The sequence below is a fragment of the Mesocricetus auratus genome, unplaced genomic scaffold (genome assembly GCF_017639785.1).
Source record: "Mesocricetus auratus isolate SY011 unplaced genomic scaffold, BCM_Maur_2.0 Super-Scaffold_100024, whole genome shotgun sequence".
NCBI lineage: Eukaryota > Metazoa > Chordata > Mammalia > Rodentia > Cricetidae > Mesocricetus > Mesocricetus auratus.
Window position 1 is genome coordinate 28128740 of NW_024429205.1, and position 14201 is coordinate 28142940.

At 45.4% G+C, this 14201-nt stretch overlaps 1 protein-coding gene across 1 annotated transcript in view; it reads left to right on the plus strand.

The window, feature by feature from the left end:
* Positions 1-14201, plus strand: part of Vit (vitrin) — a 117908-nt gene that overhangs the window by 57096 nt on the left and 46611 nt on the right. Inside the window, exons 5-6 of the mRNA XM_040730844.1 lie at positions 6790-6923; positions 12663-12740. Of these exons, the coding sequence (XP_040586778.1) occupies positions 6790-6923; positions 12663-12740 (212 nt within the window). The remainder of the gene's footprint in view (positions 1-6789; positions 6924-12662; positions 12741-14201) is intronic.

The following is a 14201-nucleotide window of genomic DNA, read 5'->3' on the forward strand; positions in this document are numbered from 1 at the left end:
GCTTTGAACTCAGTCACTGCTTAAATGAAGAAAGGCAAAGTGACTTCACAGACTCCACAGACTTCTCCTGGGAGCCACGCACAGGGAAATGTGTGTTCGCTTAGTGTCTTTGGCGATCAAGCTAGCATGCACATGGCCAACACTTTGCCCTGCCAACCTACCTTCCCTACTCTTCACAACAATCACCTTTGAAGTGTCTGGCGCTGTTAGGCCTTCAGGATAAAGCCAGGACCATGTGTGGTTGTGCGAATCAGCAATTCTGCATTTGGGCATGTGAGGCAGAGGAATCCGGAGCCCACGGTTATTTTCTACTGCGAAGAACACAGAGCCAACGTGAGCAAATGAGACTCCGTCTCCAAAGTCAAAAAGAAACAAATCACAATAAGACAACAGATGAAAATAGTCTGCACAGATCTCCTAAGGCTGCATTCTGAAGCAGTGGAGTAACGGAGCATACGCCAGACCCAGCTGCGGTGTGCCTGCTCATAACTGACGCGGGCACAGCTTTGGATGCAAGGCGTGGATGCAGATAATGTCTGAACCACTCGGGCTTCTTGTATCTTTTTCCTTTCCTTGATTTGCACAAAAGCTAATTGGTTGTTCTGTTGAATGAGAGGAGACGGTCTAAAGCCTCCTTTGAAGTAGTTAGTCATACTGTGCGTAAGATATAGTTTAAGAATCACCAGGACACTGTATTAGATGTACTTCGTCTTTGCTTATAGTGATGGGAGGAAATAAGGAGTTTCAGGGGAAGCAGGACTACAAACAGTCTACTAAAGGTAAACCATAGAATGTTTAATAAAATCATGGGGCCGGGGAGACGGCTCAGTGGTTAAGAGCACTGGCTGTTCTTCCAGAGGACCCATGGTGTAATACCCAGCACCCACATGACAGCTCACAACTGTCTGTAACTCTACTTCCAGGGAATCTGACACCCCATACAGACACCAATGCACATGAAATAAAAATAAACAAAATTTAAAAAAATTATTTAAGAAGAACAATACTAACTTAATCCTAGAAGATATAGTAAAAAATAGTTTGCATCTCTCTAGAAATCAAGTTCATGCAAAAAACCAAGGTGATACAAAAATCTACACATATGTAAGCACACAAACACAAATGCATATAACATTCATTCCTGCACACGTTTGTTCATGCACCACATGCATGAATGCTTACATGAATTGGACACCCATCACAGACCACCAGCATAGATGTAACTCTGTGGTCCATACCTACACAGACACTGTGGTATCTGTGTAGACAGCAACATTTGCTACAGAAGCTGAGCCTGCCCTAAGGGGTTTGTTTGTTTGCTTGTTTGCTTGTTTGTTTGTTTGTTTGTTTCCATCTGTGATCCTGCAGAGCTGGCTCCCCACTTTCTATTGACACATTCTGCTCCCTCTCATGCTTACCCGTGGTTTTGCTTTGTTTTGTTTTTTAAGTAAAACAGACCACATGAGTATATTTGGCCTTACCAATGATGTCATCTAGATGATGGAGAGCAACCTGTCGGTGCCCTAACTCTTTCCCTGCAGCTTCACTTCAATGCTAATACTACGGCTGGCATCCCCACTTGTCAGCAGAGGAGTTTGGACATAGGGTAAACTAAAGTGATCATGAGCCAGCTGGACAGAGATTAGAGTACCTCCCGGCCCCAGACTGCCAGCCCCAGGTCACACATTTACATAAGAACTGGATGGGCCCAGCGCCACTCACTGTGTGGAGTGAGGGACTGTGTGTAGACTCTGCAGGAGTCGTAACCAGAAACGGCGTTGTGAGGAATGGACACCTGCCTAAAGAGAAAAATGAGAAGGCTGTCCAGTTCAGAGGGACAGAGCTCTTCAAGCCCGGTGTGTGAAATGGGATGTAAGAAGTCAGTGAAATACAGATGTGGCAAAAACAAGACTCTCGGCTTGCTCTTGAGCAACCGGAAGTCGTGGTTTCCTTGGACCCATGACTGAGAGAGTAGAACAACTATTCAGAAAGAGGTCTCACTACCCATTGGGAGGATGAGCAAAGGTCTTAAGGGACAAACAGGAATTCGAGATGCTATTAGCTTTGTTTTCCACAAACAGAGAGAATCTGTTTCTCAGGAAGCAAGAGTTGAGACATTCCGCTAAGGGAGCTGGCTCTGGAGAAGCTCAGTTCTTCCCCTACAAGAGTCTCCCTCCCACAGTTAGAACAGGAGGCCCCGAAAGAGCAGACACGGGCTCAAAAGTTCAAGTGAACTTGAATGAAGGATTCAACACTCATACACCATATCATGGACAGATGTTTTCTCATTCTTTCAAACAAAGGCATATTGGTCACATTGAGACATCATATCCAGACTCAGGCTCATCTCACACTAACCATCTATTTACTTACTGAGTCATTCATTCATTCGTTTATGGGGAGGCACACACATGGCATGTCCTATGTGTGGATCCCAGAAGACAATTTGGGGGAATTCTGTCCTTCTGCCTTATTGAGGTGGAGTGTCTCTTATTTCTGCCATCCTGCATAATTCAGGCTCCTTGGTAACCCATGAGCTACTCCAAAGGCCCGAAGGTGACGACTCCACAGTCTTTGCCTCCCATCTCTCAGCAGAAGTTCTTACTACAAATGCTCACAGCTTCATGCAGCTTTTTCTTACATGTGTTCTGATTCTATTTTCGGTCATCAGGCTTGGCTGGTGTTAGGAATAACATTGGTGCCATGCAAAGGAACACACAAACAAAGCAGCTGTGTCACAGCTAGCTACACACGGGGGCCAACGCGGCTCCAGTATTTTATCCCTGACGTGGGTTGTGACTGCGTCTCACCCAACTGGTGAAGCTCAACTTCACAATCCTACATGACTGGCTAATCCATGCCAAGGGAACAGGGAAGGCTCATTAAATATGAGTCCTTGTTGGGCTAACTACCTTTGATTTAAGAAAGGGAGGGCGGGAAGGGAAGGAAGGAAGGAGAGAGAGAGAGAGAGAGAGAGAGAGAGAGAGAGAGAGAGAGAGAGAGGGAGGGAGGGAGAGAGAGAGAGAGAGAGAGAGAGAGAGAGAGAGGGAGGGAGGAGAGAGAGAGAGAGAGAGAGAGAGAGAGAGAGAGAGAGAGAGAGAGATGTCTCAGTGGTTAAGAGCACTTGGCTATTCTTCCAGAGGACCCAGGTTCAAGTCCCAGCAACCACATGGTCTGTAACTCCATTTCCAGGGGATCTGATATGATACCCTCACATCAATGCACATAAAATCAAGTTAAGCAAATTACTTTGAAAAACAGGAAGGGAAGGGAAGAGGTCCTCTCAGTTGGCACTTTCACCCACTGAGTCGTGTGGCAGGTCTTAACCCATGTGTGTAAAGGAGAAGGGGCGAGCACCTGGTGAAGAGAGCTCTCCCTGGGGTGGAGCAATGAGGAGGCCATCTCCATGCCAGGCCTCTTCCTGAAGAGTTCTGAGGTGTGCCTATCCTCGCAACAGTGGCCACTCAACATTTGATTCAGTGGTCTGCTCTCCCTCTCTGAGCTGAGGAACTGGCCCTCAGTTTATCTCAGAACCAGGCACCAGGGTCAGGAAGGAGGTGAACGTGAAGGCCATGCACATTTCTGTGCAGAGCTCAGATCTGGTGATAAATGCTTAACCACCCATTCTCCACAAAAGTGTCAAAATGGAGACTTCCCACTATCCTGCTTCTGCATAGAGATGCCGCTGAGATGTCTGGCCTCCTCTGGATGTGGGTGACAGTTGTGTGACTTGCTCTGTCTGTGGGGCCCCTGGCTGGCGGTGGGACCTGGTGCATGAACTGACATTTTGGAGCCCATCCCTATATTGGGGTGCCTTGCTCAACCTCAACCTTGTCCTGACTCAACTCCACATGCCAGGCTCAGCTGATGTCCCATGGGAGGTCTTACCCTCTCTGAGGAATGGATGGGGGTGGGAACAGGAAGAGGGGAGGGGAGGAACTGTGGTTGGTATGTAAAATGAGTTAAAAATTTAAAAGAAAAAGAGAAGGGGAGAAGAGGAGGGGGGACAGAACAACAGGAATCAGGAAGACTGAGACAGGGGAGGAATAGAGGAGAGCAAGAAAAGAGACACCTTAGTAGAGGGAGCCAGTACAGGTTTAAAGAGAAATCTGGCACTAGGGAAATGTTCAGAGATCCACAAAGATGACCCCAACTAAGAATCTAGGCAGTAGTGGAGAGACCACCTTTGATGCCCTTCTCCTATAATGAGATTGATGACTACCTTAAATGTCATCCTAGAGCCTTCATCCAGTAGCTGATGGAAGCAGACACCCACAGTTAAGCACTGAGTCATACTCCTGGAATCCAGTTGTAGAGAGTGAGGAGGGATGAGCAAAGGAGTCAAGACCATACTAGAGAAACCTACAGAACCAGTTGACCTGACCTAGTGAGAGCACAGGGACCCCAGTCGTAAAGCTGGGGAACCAGCATTGGACTGATCCAAACCCTCCGAATGTGGGTGCCAGTTAGGAGGCCTGAGCAGTCTATGGGACCTCTAACAGTGAAAACAGTATTTAACCCTAGAGCACAATGGACTTCAGGAGCCCATTCCCTATGGATATTATTTCAGCCCAGATACATGAAGGAGGCCTAGGCGCTCCCTGAAACTATGTGACAGACTTTGATGATCCCCCATGGAAGGCCTCACCGGCCTTGGGGAGCTGGTAGGGGGGGCATGGGAGGGTGGGAGGGAAAGGGAACTGGGGGGGGGTTGATATGTAAAATGATTGTTTCTAAATAAGAGAAAACGAAAAAATTTTAAAAGAAAAAGAAAAGAAGGCTGGACTCAAACCCCCAAATGTCAAGTCATGAAATCCTGAAAGATTAGCAATTGGCTCCCCAAAGCTGGTGTGAGAACTCCATGCCCAAACTACTGATAAATCTCACACAGAAAAATAAAATGTTATCTCTTCCACAGGATTTTTTCCCAGTAGCTAGAGAGATGGTTCCATGGTTAAGAGCATTTCTGCTCTTCCAAAGGACCCAGGTTTGATTTCCAGCACCTACACTGGGGCTTACAAGCATCTGTAACTCCAGTTCCAGGGTATCTGATGCCTCTTCTGGCCTCTGTAGGCACCAGGCATGCACGTGATACACACACATGCATGAAAGAAAAACACCTATGCACACACAAAAAAATTAATTTTTAAAAATTGTTTTTCATTTGCTTAAGAAACAAAATTAATTCCAGAAATCTTTAGAGATAGTACAAGACAGTAAATCATCAAGTAGGTTGTGAGAGCCAAAGTCTAAATTAGTGGCAGGCTGTCTGTGAGGAAGGGCATGGGCAATAAGGGGACCCAGAGATGGTAAGCCACGTGAATGGGATGGTGAGGTGAGGCCAGAGAGCAGAGGCTAGCCAGACCCCACGGTGGAGGAGTGAAGCCTACAGGAAGCAATAAGGAACTAGAAGGGCCAGTGTCTGTGCTCCTGAACCCTTAGAAGTCCCACAACCAACAGGGTCCAGCTCAGTTTGAGACCAGTGAGACCCGCCTGAAGTCAAACCCCCAATGCAATGGGCTCGCTCCTTACAAAGTCTTGAGTGATTCACTCATCGGAGCAGTCTGTTTCTATGGAACAGTGGATAACAAGTGTTCCCTCCACCCCACCACTGTGAAGCTTGCTGGGAAGATGCAGTGACACATGTGTGAGATGATTTTTAAAGCCATTAAGTGTTTTACATGTCAAGTGCTATTATCACTTTCTCCACAGCCATCAGGAATTTGAGTGTTGAAAGTTGTTGAGTCACTGTGGAGTAAGGAGGGCAGGAAATGGCAGCCTCACCCCTGGAGGGAAGGATCTGTGTTGATGGGAACAAATCCTTGTACTTTTCATCCCTATGCCAGAGGAGCCATGGTAATGACATTGTAAAGGGGCTGTTTAGGACCTGGGATGAGCCTCCTGCCTCACAGATGGACGTGTCTGTCCCTGTACAGCAGGGTGTAAAGCCTGGAAAAATCCTGGAACCTGAGGAACGGTTTTCAGCCTTGGGGAATCCATCCCTTTCCCTCTTTCTCCTCTCCTCCTTCCTCCTCCTCCTCCTTGCCCTCAAAGAGCTATGTACTGTGAATAATTTTATCCTGCTCTTTCAAGTGACTGAATTCCTTCTGCGATAGCTCAAAGTCAAGGTAGAAATGGTTGGGCACAAAGTTTCTCTTGGAAGACCCTGTGGGAAGCTTGAGGTGGTTGCACATGCCATGGTCCTAGGTCCTCAGGAGGCTGCCACAGGCAAATTGCCTGAGTTCAGGAGTCCAAAGTCAATGTGAGAGGCAAAGTAAATGAAGAATCAAGAATACAGAGGTCATTGGAAAGCCGGTTGTAGAGGCAAGAGGGTTAGGAGTCCAAGGCCAGCTTGGTTTACTTAGTGAGCTTTGAGGCTAGCCTGGGACACACAGGGAAACCTTGTCTCAAAAGAAGGAAAAAAAGGAGGGAGGGAGGAGAGAAACAGAGAAGGAGGGAGGGAAGGAGGGGGAAAAAGTAATTAATTAATTAATTAAAAAAGAAATTTTAGAAAGACGAGACCAAAAGTACACAACAAAAGAGTAAGAATGGGAAAGCTAGGGCAGAAGAAAATAAGAGCCAACAAAGGGGACATTTGACCTGGAGATCAGGGCTAAGTCCAGCGGTGGAGACACCAACTTGGGGACTGGGCTGTAAGCCGAAGTGAGCTTCCCTTAACCTGTGGCATGTCTGAGCGCAGACTGGTGGGTGTGTCACCAGGCAGTGTCTCTTTACCTTCTTCTGTGTAAGTTTGGTTTTTTCTTTTTCTTCTTCTTCTCCTTCTCATAGTGGTGTGCTGGATAATTCAGGAGGGAAAATCCTTGTTCGGAAAGTCGCTGGGCAGTCCGGGTACAAAGGAAGTTACGCTAATGGTGTTCAGTCTTTATCGTTGCCAAGATGGAGAGAATCCTTCATCATCTCAGGTATGGTCCCACCCTGAAGACAGGATACAGGCATCGGAGGTGACACCAGGATGAAACGTAGTCTTTCAGTTGCTTTTAGTTTTTGCTTTTAGCCTACTTCGCTTCAGAAATATATGAAGCATTCATTCTAAAAACAAGAATTATGAAATAATGGATTATAATTACACGATAAGTCACTACAAAGTCAAATCTGGAAACAGTGCATCAGCTGCTCATTTTAGCTGCATCATAGTTGTCTGCAAGTCCAATCCAACTTCGAGTAAAGTGAACTATGTTTATCAAGTTGGGTTATTTTAAAACACAAAACAGTGCTTCAGACGGGCCAAATGTACCCATGTCTAGAACACTTCAGATGGGCCAAATGTACCCAAGTCTAGAACACTTCAGATGGGCCAAATGTACCCAAGTCTAGAACACTTTCCCTTGAGCTCTCCAGAGATAGGTAGGTGGCAGCACAGGAGAGAAAAAATGAGTCACAATTTTATTTTAGATTATTTTGAATTTTTGCTCAATTAATTGCTTCACTCTTCAGCTTAACTTTCTAGTGCCGTGGAAGTCTTACAGACTATGAGTTCTGACTCTCTGGCTCCCTCTCAAAGCTCCAGGCATGTAGGTTCACACTGAAACAGTAACCAGCTCTCTCTAACTCATCATGAACTGCGCCTCCCATTTCTGCTTATTTCCCCAGCCCAGTCTTATATTTTGAAAATAAACTATCAGAAAATTTAAAAGGTAACACAATGAATACTCATCTTTCTTTCACCCAGATTTCTTAATTGTTTATATTTTGTTTGATCTACTTGCATATCTGTCATTTAAAGATAACTTTTCTGGAAAATGCTGCAAGCATCCTCAGTGTTGTGTCCAAATTCTGAACCCCAAAATCACCAAGAGGCCCATTTCAATGCAAAAGCAAAGAGTCTTTTATTGTAGATGTTTAACAAGCTAAATCCGTTAGCTAGGACCCTTCACCCCACCACCATGCCGGATGGCTGGAGAAAGACCCTGAGCAACCTCCAGACAGGGATCCTAAAGGGCAGCATAAGGGCAGTGTCTAGGGGGTAGGCAACAGTCTCAGGATTGGTGCACTTTCAAGTTTGGACGACCCACCCTGTGCTGATTGGTCAACTGGTTGTTATGGCCCATAGGCCCTCCTAGGGTGGTTGCTATGCTCTGCACGTCACTGTTGTGCACTATCCGTAAAGCACACCCAGAGTCATAAAACACAGCCCTGCCAGCTAACTTCTGATTGGCTCCTTGCCACGAGGAGGGCATCTGACCTCCTAGTGACCAGGACAGGAGCTGCAAGGTCATGCAAGCACGTGGTAGCCTGTCATGGCTGCTAAAACGGGGAAACTGGTCATTACACTAGTATTTTATCTGCAACTACTGCTTCATGTGTCTCTAGGAGCACATACATTTCCTCAGTAACTATCTAGGTACCACATCTGAAAACAAACATTGATGCAACACTATCTGGTAATGAGTTCTTATTCACATGTTCAAAATATTCCTCATAATAATTCATTCCCTTTTTGGGACCTGAAATATGATCAAAGATTAAGCCTAGCATTTAGTTGTCACGTCTCCCAGTCTCTTCCAATTCTCCCACCATGCCACATCTTGGCATCATGAATAATAATGACATCTATGAAGTCTAGGCCAGTTGTCTAGGAGGATATCCTACAGTATGAACCAAAAATAGGGCCAGCTGGTGTGTGTGTGTGTGTGTGTGTGTGTGTGTGTGTGTGTGTGTGTGTGTATGATTGGATTCAACTTCAATATGCATTTCTAAAGAAATACTTATTTTTGTTCTATGTATGTGTGTGTTTTGCCTGCACATTTGTATGTGTGCCATGTGTGTGCCTGGTGCCCACAGAGGTCAGAAGAGGATATCAGAAGCTCTGGAACTAGAGTTACAGACAATTATGAGCCACCATGTGGATACTGGGAACCGAACTCAGATCCTCTGTAAGAGCAGCACATGCTCTTAACCGCTGAGCCATCACTCAACATAAATATCTTGAAAAGGATAGGTTCTACCATCAAATCTCCATGGTGTCATAGTACAATGGCCATGCCAAAGGACTACACTGCCAGTTTCTTTAATTGTTGTTGATACCAAATCTGATTGCTTGTCTAGTATAATATACTTCTCCAGGACCAAGACACGTGTAACTAATTAGCAAGCAAGGTGCTACTTTAAACAGCCCGAGTTAACTTATTCCCCAGTAATGTTTACTAAGCAATTCTAAGCCCCATTGCCCATCCTGGCTTTACAGAGACATCAATCAGTGGTTCTCCAGTGTTCCCCTAGGGTACCAAAATCCACAAGTTGTTCAAGTACCTTATGTACAATAATAGTACGGTGTCTGCATATAATCTATGGGCATCCTCTCATATCAATGTGCCATCTCCAGATTCACCCAGTACTAACGATGTGCATGTTGTGTAAGTAGCTATTCCACTCTGTTGTTTAGGAAACAATGACAAGGGAATAACAATGTGCAACTTCAGGACAGCTACAATTTCCAAGTATTTTAATTGCAGGCTAGTCGAATCCCAAATTCAAATACTATAGGAACACGGCAAACTGTAACTGCAAAATTTTAATTGTGTCATTCCATCTACATTAGTGGTTTCCCCTAACCCCCCTACATTGTTGTTTCTAATGTAGACTATGGACTCACTTGGGGTTTCTTCGTCTTTAAAAGATATTATTATCCACCACACCTGACAAATCATCATTACATTGTTGCATTTCATGTTCTCTGAGATTGGCCAGTGAAAAATGCTCATTCTTTTGACCTGTCATATTTTATTTGGAGCACAAGGTAATTCCTAGGCTCACCTTACCCTCTCTTTGCTCAAGACCCCGGTCTCCTGTTTTCCCTAAGGAAGTTCCACAGGACTTAAAACTAGATTTGGTCTCAAAGCTGCCTGGCCTCCCAGCAAGATTGGATGTGATAGGATTATCCTAGAGAGAAATTCCCTTGGAGAAAGAAATGTCTCATTATACCAGACTAGGTGGTTTTCTAATCCCCATTAGGTATCCCAGGTCCCAAATCCTTGTCTCCTCCATCCATCAGATCTGTGACAAAACTAAAACCAGGAAATCCCTGTTTCCCTGATCCTGTTAAATTATACAGATGAGCCCAGTTTCCTTATGAGAGCATGGGAGGGCACTAGCCACAGAGTAAGTCTTGTAACCAAGAATTCAGGGTGGAGACCAAACGACAATGTCCTTGTCTATTGAGTAGAGAGAAATACAACCTCCACGTAGGAATGTACCAAGAAACTCTTGCCTAAGCATCCAAGCTTACAACTCAGCCTAAGGTCCAGGAATCATATCAGGCTTTAAGGGAAAATCTCATTCCAAGAAAGGAGAGGTGTCAAATGTTGGGATTTTTGTTGTTGTCATCTGCTTTTTGTCTTCGAAATAAAATCAGTTTAATGAGTTTATTCCCTATAAACTTAACTTCCGTCTCATCTAACTTGTAACATTTATCAGAAAATGATTGTGGTCAAAGACAATAATCACATGTACTCATGCAGTGACTAGGAGACCTCTTCCAACTGGATGTTAGGGAGGGCACTGTCTGGTAAGGATGTAGCCAAGGACACCCTGTGATTCACAAGTTCACGGCCAACAAGTATAACCCGATTGTGTGAGAAGCCTCCTCAGAAGGCGCAGGTGCCTGTGTGACCTTTCTCTCGATTTTTATTTCTAACTTTTATAGGTCACTGTGCTTCTTTAATTAATCTGCCTTGGGGCTCTCTCTGGATGCTGTCAGGAGCAATGGGGTATGTGATTTTGGTCCCTGTGACCCTTGGACAGTGCCAGCTTATGTGAGGCCAGCTCAGGTTCCCTAATGACTGCCCTCAGTTTGGTACGCATATCAGACAGCTGAGCTAGTGCTCACTCGCCTTCTGAACAGAAACACTAAGAACTACCCAGTTTTAATAAAAGGGGAGGCCGATACCTCCGCCTCTCTGTGTATAAACTCCTTGTAGCCCATAGCCAGGAGGCCCTCATGAGGTCCGAAGCAGCCTCAACCAGGATCTGCTCGGAGCAGGCTGGGATATGGCTGAGGACCTGGAAATGACCTGTTCCGCTCCCCAGACGGTTTTAATGCCATGAAGTAAGAGGCACCTGTAAGCCAGGACGTTTGCCTCATTTTTGCCTTTGAATGGAACTTACAGGTAATGCCGGAATAAAGTTTTGCATCTTTGAGGACATATGCAGCTCCAAACACTTTTTAATTTCATTTTTTCATTACATCCCTGTAACTTTTTTAGAGGTTGTGTCATTGTTTATATTTTTTGCAATTAAAAAAATAAAGTCTTGAGGATTATAGCAGCTAATTAAAAGGACGAGCACTTACCTAGCATATGTGAAGGGCCCTGGGTTTCATTCCCTAGGACCAAAAAATAAAAGTGAAAAAGTAAAACAGGAACCCAATTTTTCTTGGTGTCAGGCACTTTCTGAGATCTCACCATTCTTGTGTCACTGGGACGTTTGGCACCTTCCTAGACTGTACTCTGGTCTCCTCACTCCGTATGACATCACCCCTTACCATTCTCCCCAAGTACATCCCTGGGTTGAGAGATTAATGCTTTCACATAAATATGACAACAAGTGACACCCCTCCCCCCAGTAAGGGCATGGAGATTGTAGCAAGGGCCTAAACATTAAGATATTACCACTTGGGGCTAGAAATAGGAATCAGTGGTTAAGACTGCTTGATGTTCTTGCAAAGAAAGGTAGTTTGGTTTCTACACAGAGGCCTCACTCATAAATGCCTGTGACTCCAGCTCTAGGAGACCCAAAACCTTTTTTTCTGGCCTCTGAGCATGAACACACACACACACACACACAAATAAATAAATAAATAGATAAAATCCTTAAAGATATTTCCTCATGTCATAGCTACATGGACAGTACCTGGGATCTAAACAGCTCTGCACAGACAAATGAACTTGTCACGGGTCGTGGAGGACACTCTCTGAATTCCACTGGCACTCTCAATTTCATTGTAGAACAAAGCTCGATGTCTGGCATCTCTTGGAAATGAGATGACTCGGCCAGAAACAGCCTTCTGGGGCAACTCCTGTCATGCCGGGCTTGACCCCGCTCTGATGGCCTGGTGTCTTTGTTTTTTCTGCTTCTGTTGTGTCCTTGTGAGACAAGACTGCTCTCCCTACTTGCCTTGCATCTAATGTCTCTCCCCAGGTGACAATCAGTGGGTGTTTTCAAGGAGAACCCACATACACAACTACTTTCAAGTGTCCATGATGGCCTGGTATTCAAATGGATCCCACAGGGTCTGTGAAAGCAAGAGGCCACCATCCATCCACAGACAGCCAGTCCAAGACCTGAAAGGGGAATGTGTGCAGTATTCTGCATCCATCTGCTATTGTAATTGAACATTCAAAGCCCTATGTACGAAAACCTGTTAGCTTACCTGTCACACCTACAGGGGTGAAATAAGAAATTGCTAATGTTAAGCAACTCTGAGTCATGGAGATTTTATTACTCCATTCTATTATTAATAAAGCAAATCCTCCACGAGAAGACAAAACACCACTTGACTTCTTATTGTAATCAACAACTCAGTGCAAGGGCAACAGATGTTGCTGAACTTGAGAGAGGTAAATTGGAAAGAGATAATCCATTCATCTGCACTGAAAGATAAAAACCAGCCCCAGAAATAAATGTTTCTTTCTTTTCTTTTGCAGAGAGTAAACCCCAAAAGGGTGTAACCTACCCGTCGACTCTTACATATTCATCATCCAAAAATCCAGCTGCCCAAGCAGGCAAGTGTTCCCGTGTTGTTTTATCCAAGCTGTTTGAGTGCATAAGCATGAAATGTTGTGTTTTAGGAGACAGTGTGGGAATTAGCATCTTACCCAGTCAAGCCCCACTGACCCTGGAGATGCTTTCACCAATGCCAGGAACCTGGCACCGAAACCAAGGGGATCAGACAGCTGTGGCTTGGAGTGAAGGGGCTTACGTTGTTTTCACGATTGGATGTTGTCTCTGTATTTGTGTCTTTTTCATTCAGAATGGCTGTGACCTGGGATGTTATTGTACTGTTACTTTAGACGATGATATGACCTTAAGCCTAGAAACATTTCCTGGCAACTAAAAGGGAGGAAGCTGCCTCTGCGTGGCTGTAAAGCAAAGGGAAGGAGAGAGAACCATGGGGCTTGCTGGCTAGGAGCAAGCAATCAAACCGCGCATGCGCATCGGGACGAAGTGCCCTCCCAAGGGCTCACCTGAGTCAGCCTCCACTTGGACGAAGCTAAGGAATCCTTCCTCTGAGTTTCTGTGCTAAATCCAGAACTGTGCCATCTATGGTGCTGCTTGGGAGGCACTTCAATTTTTCACACAGCCGGGTGCTTTCTCACAGGATTTGGCGTTCCAGGGACAAGGCAGGTGAACGGGTTTGGTTCAAGTTGCACTCCTGGAGGCAGGACGGATGTGGCTCTGGAATTTCAAGAGCTAGCATTTCTTGAATATTGCTGTGTGCAAAGTGCTGTGACAAGACCTTTCTCTGGTAGTTTTCAGTTAGCCCAGATTACTACCAATATGCCGTTCTTAGCCCTAATGCACAGTTTGCAGAAAACACAGCTCAGAGAAGTTGAGTTAATTGTCAATGACAAACAGCAAGGAATTAGTAAAGCTGAAAGCCAAGCTCAGACAGCCTGGCTGCAAACACCATGCCATAAATCACTGCTCGATTTTCTTCTGCCAGCCACCCTGCATACAGACTCCCTGTCACTACCTCACCTATACTTTCTATGACTTTTTAGTCACTGAAACCATCATGACATATTTATTGAGTTGAAAGAACACAGCCATCTCCATTCCCTACAGTGGGGTGACACCTTAAGGACCAGATCTGAGATGCTGCGTCCTGTCTTCCTTTGCTGAGGACAAGGGGACTGAGAGTAAGCCACAGAGGCCTCCTAATAGTTTCTGTTTCATCCGGGTCTGCAGCCTCGGCTCATCAGGTGATCTCTGAAGAGGTGAAGTATGCAGATAACTGCTGTATGAGTCTACACTTGTCCGTCCCTACCCCTTTCTTCCATTCCTAGCATACCGTCAAAGGGACCGGCAGCCCCTGCACTCAGAACTCTGGGCTTCTCTTCAAACTGCCCCGGGGCCTGAGTTGCTCTGACGTGAGATCACCTTCCTTCCCCTTCTCCCTTGCTCTGTAGCTGTTGAGGGACTTCGGCCAGGAATGTGCTAATGGCACTGATAACCTTAGAAAT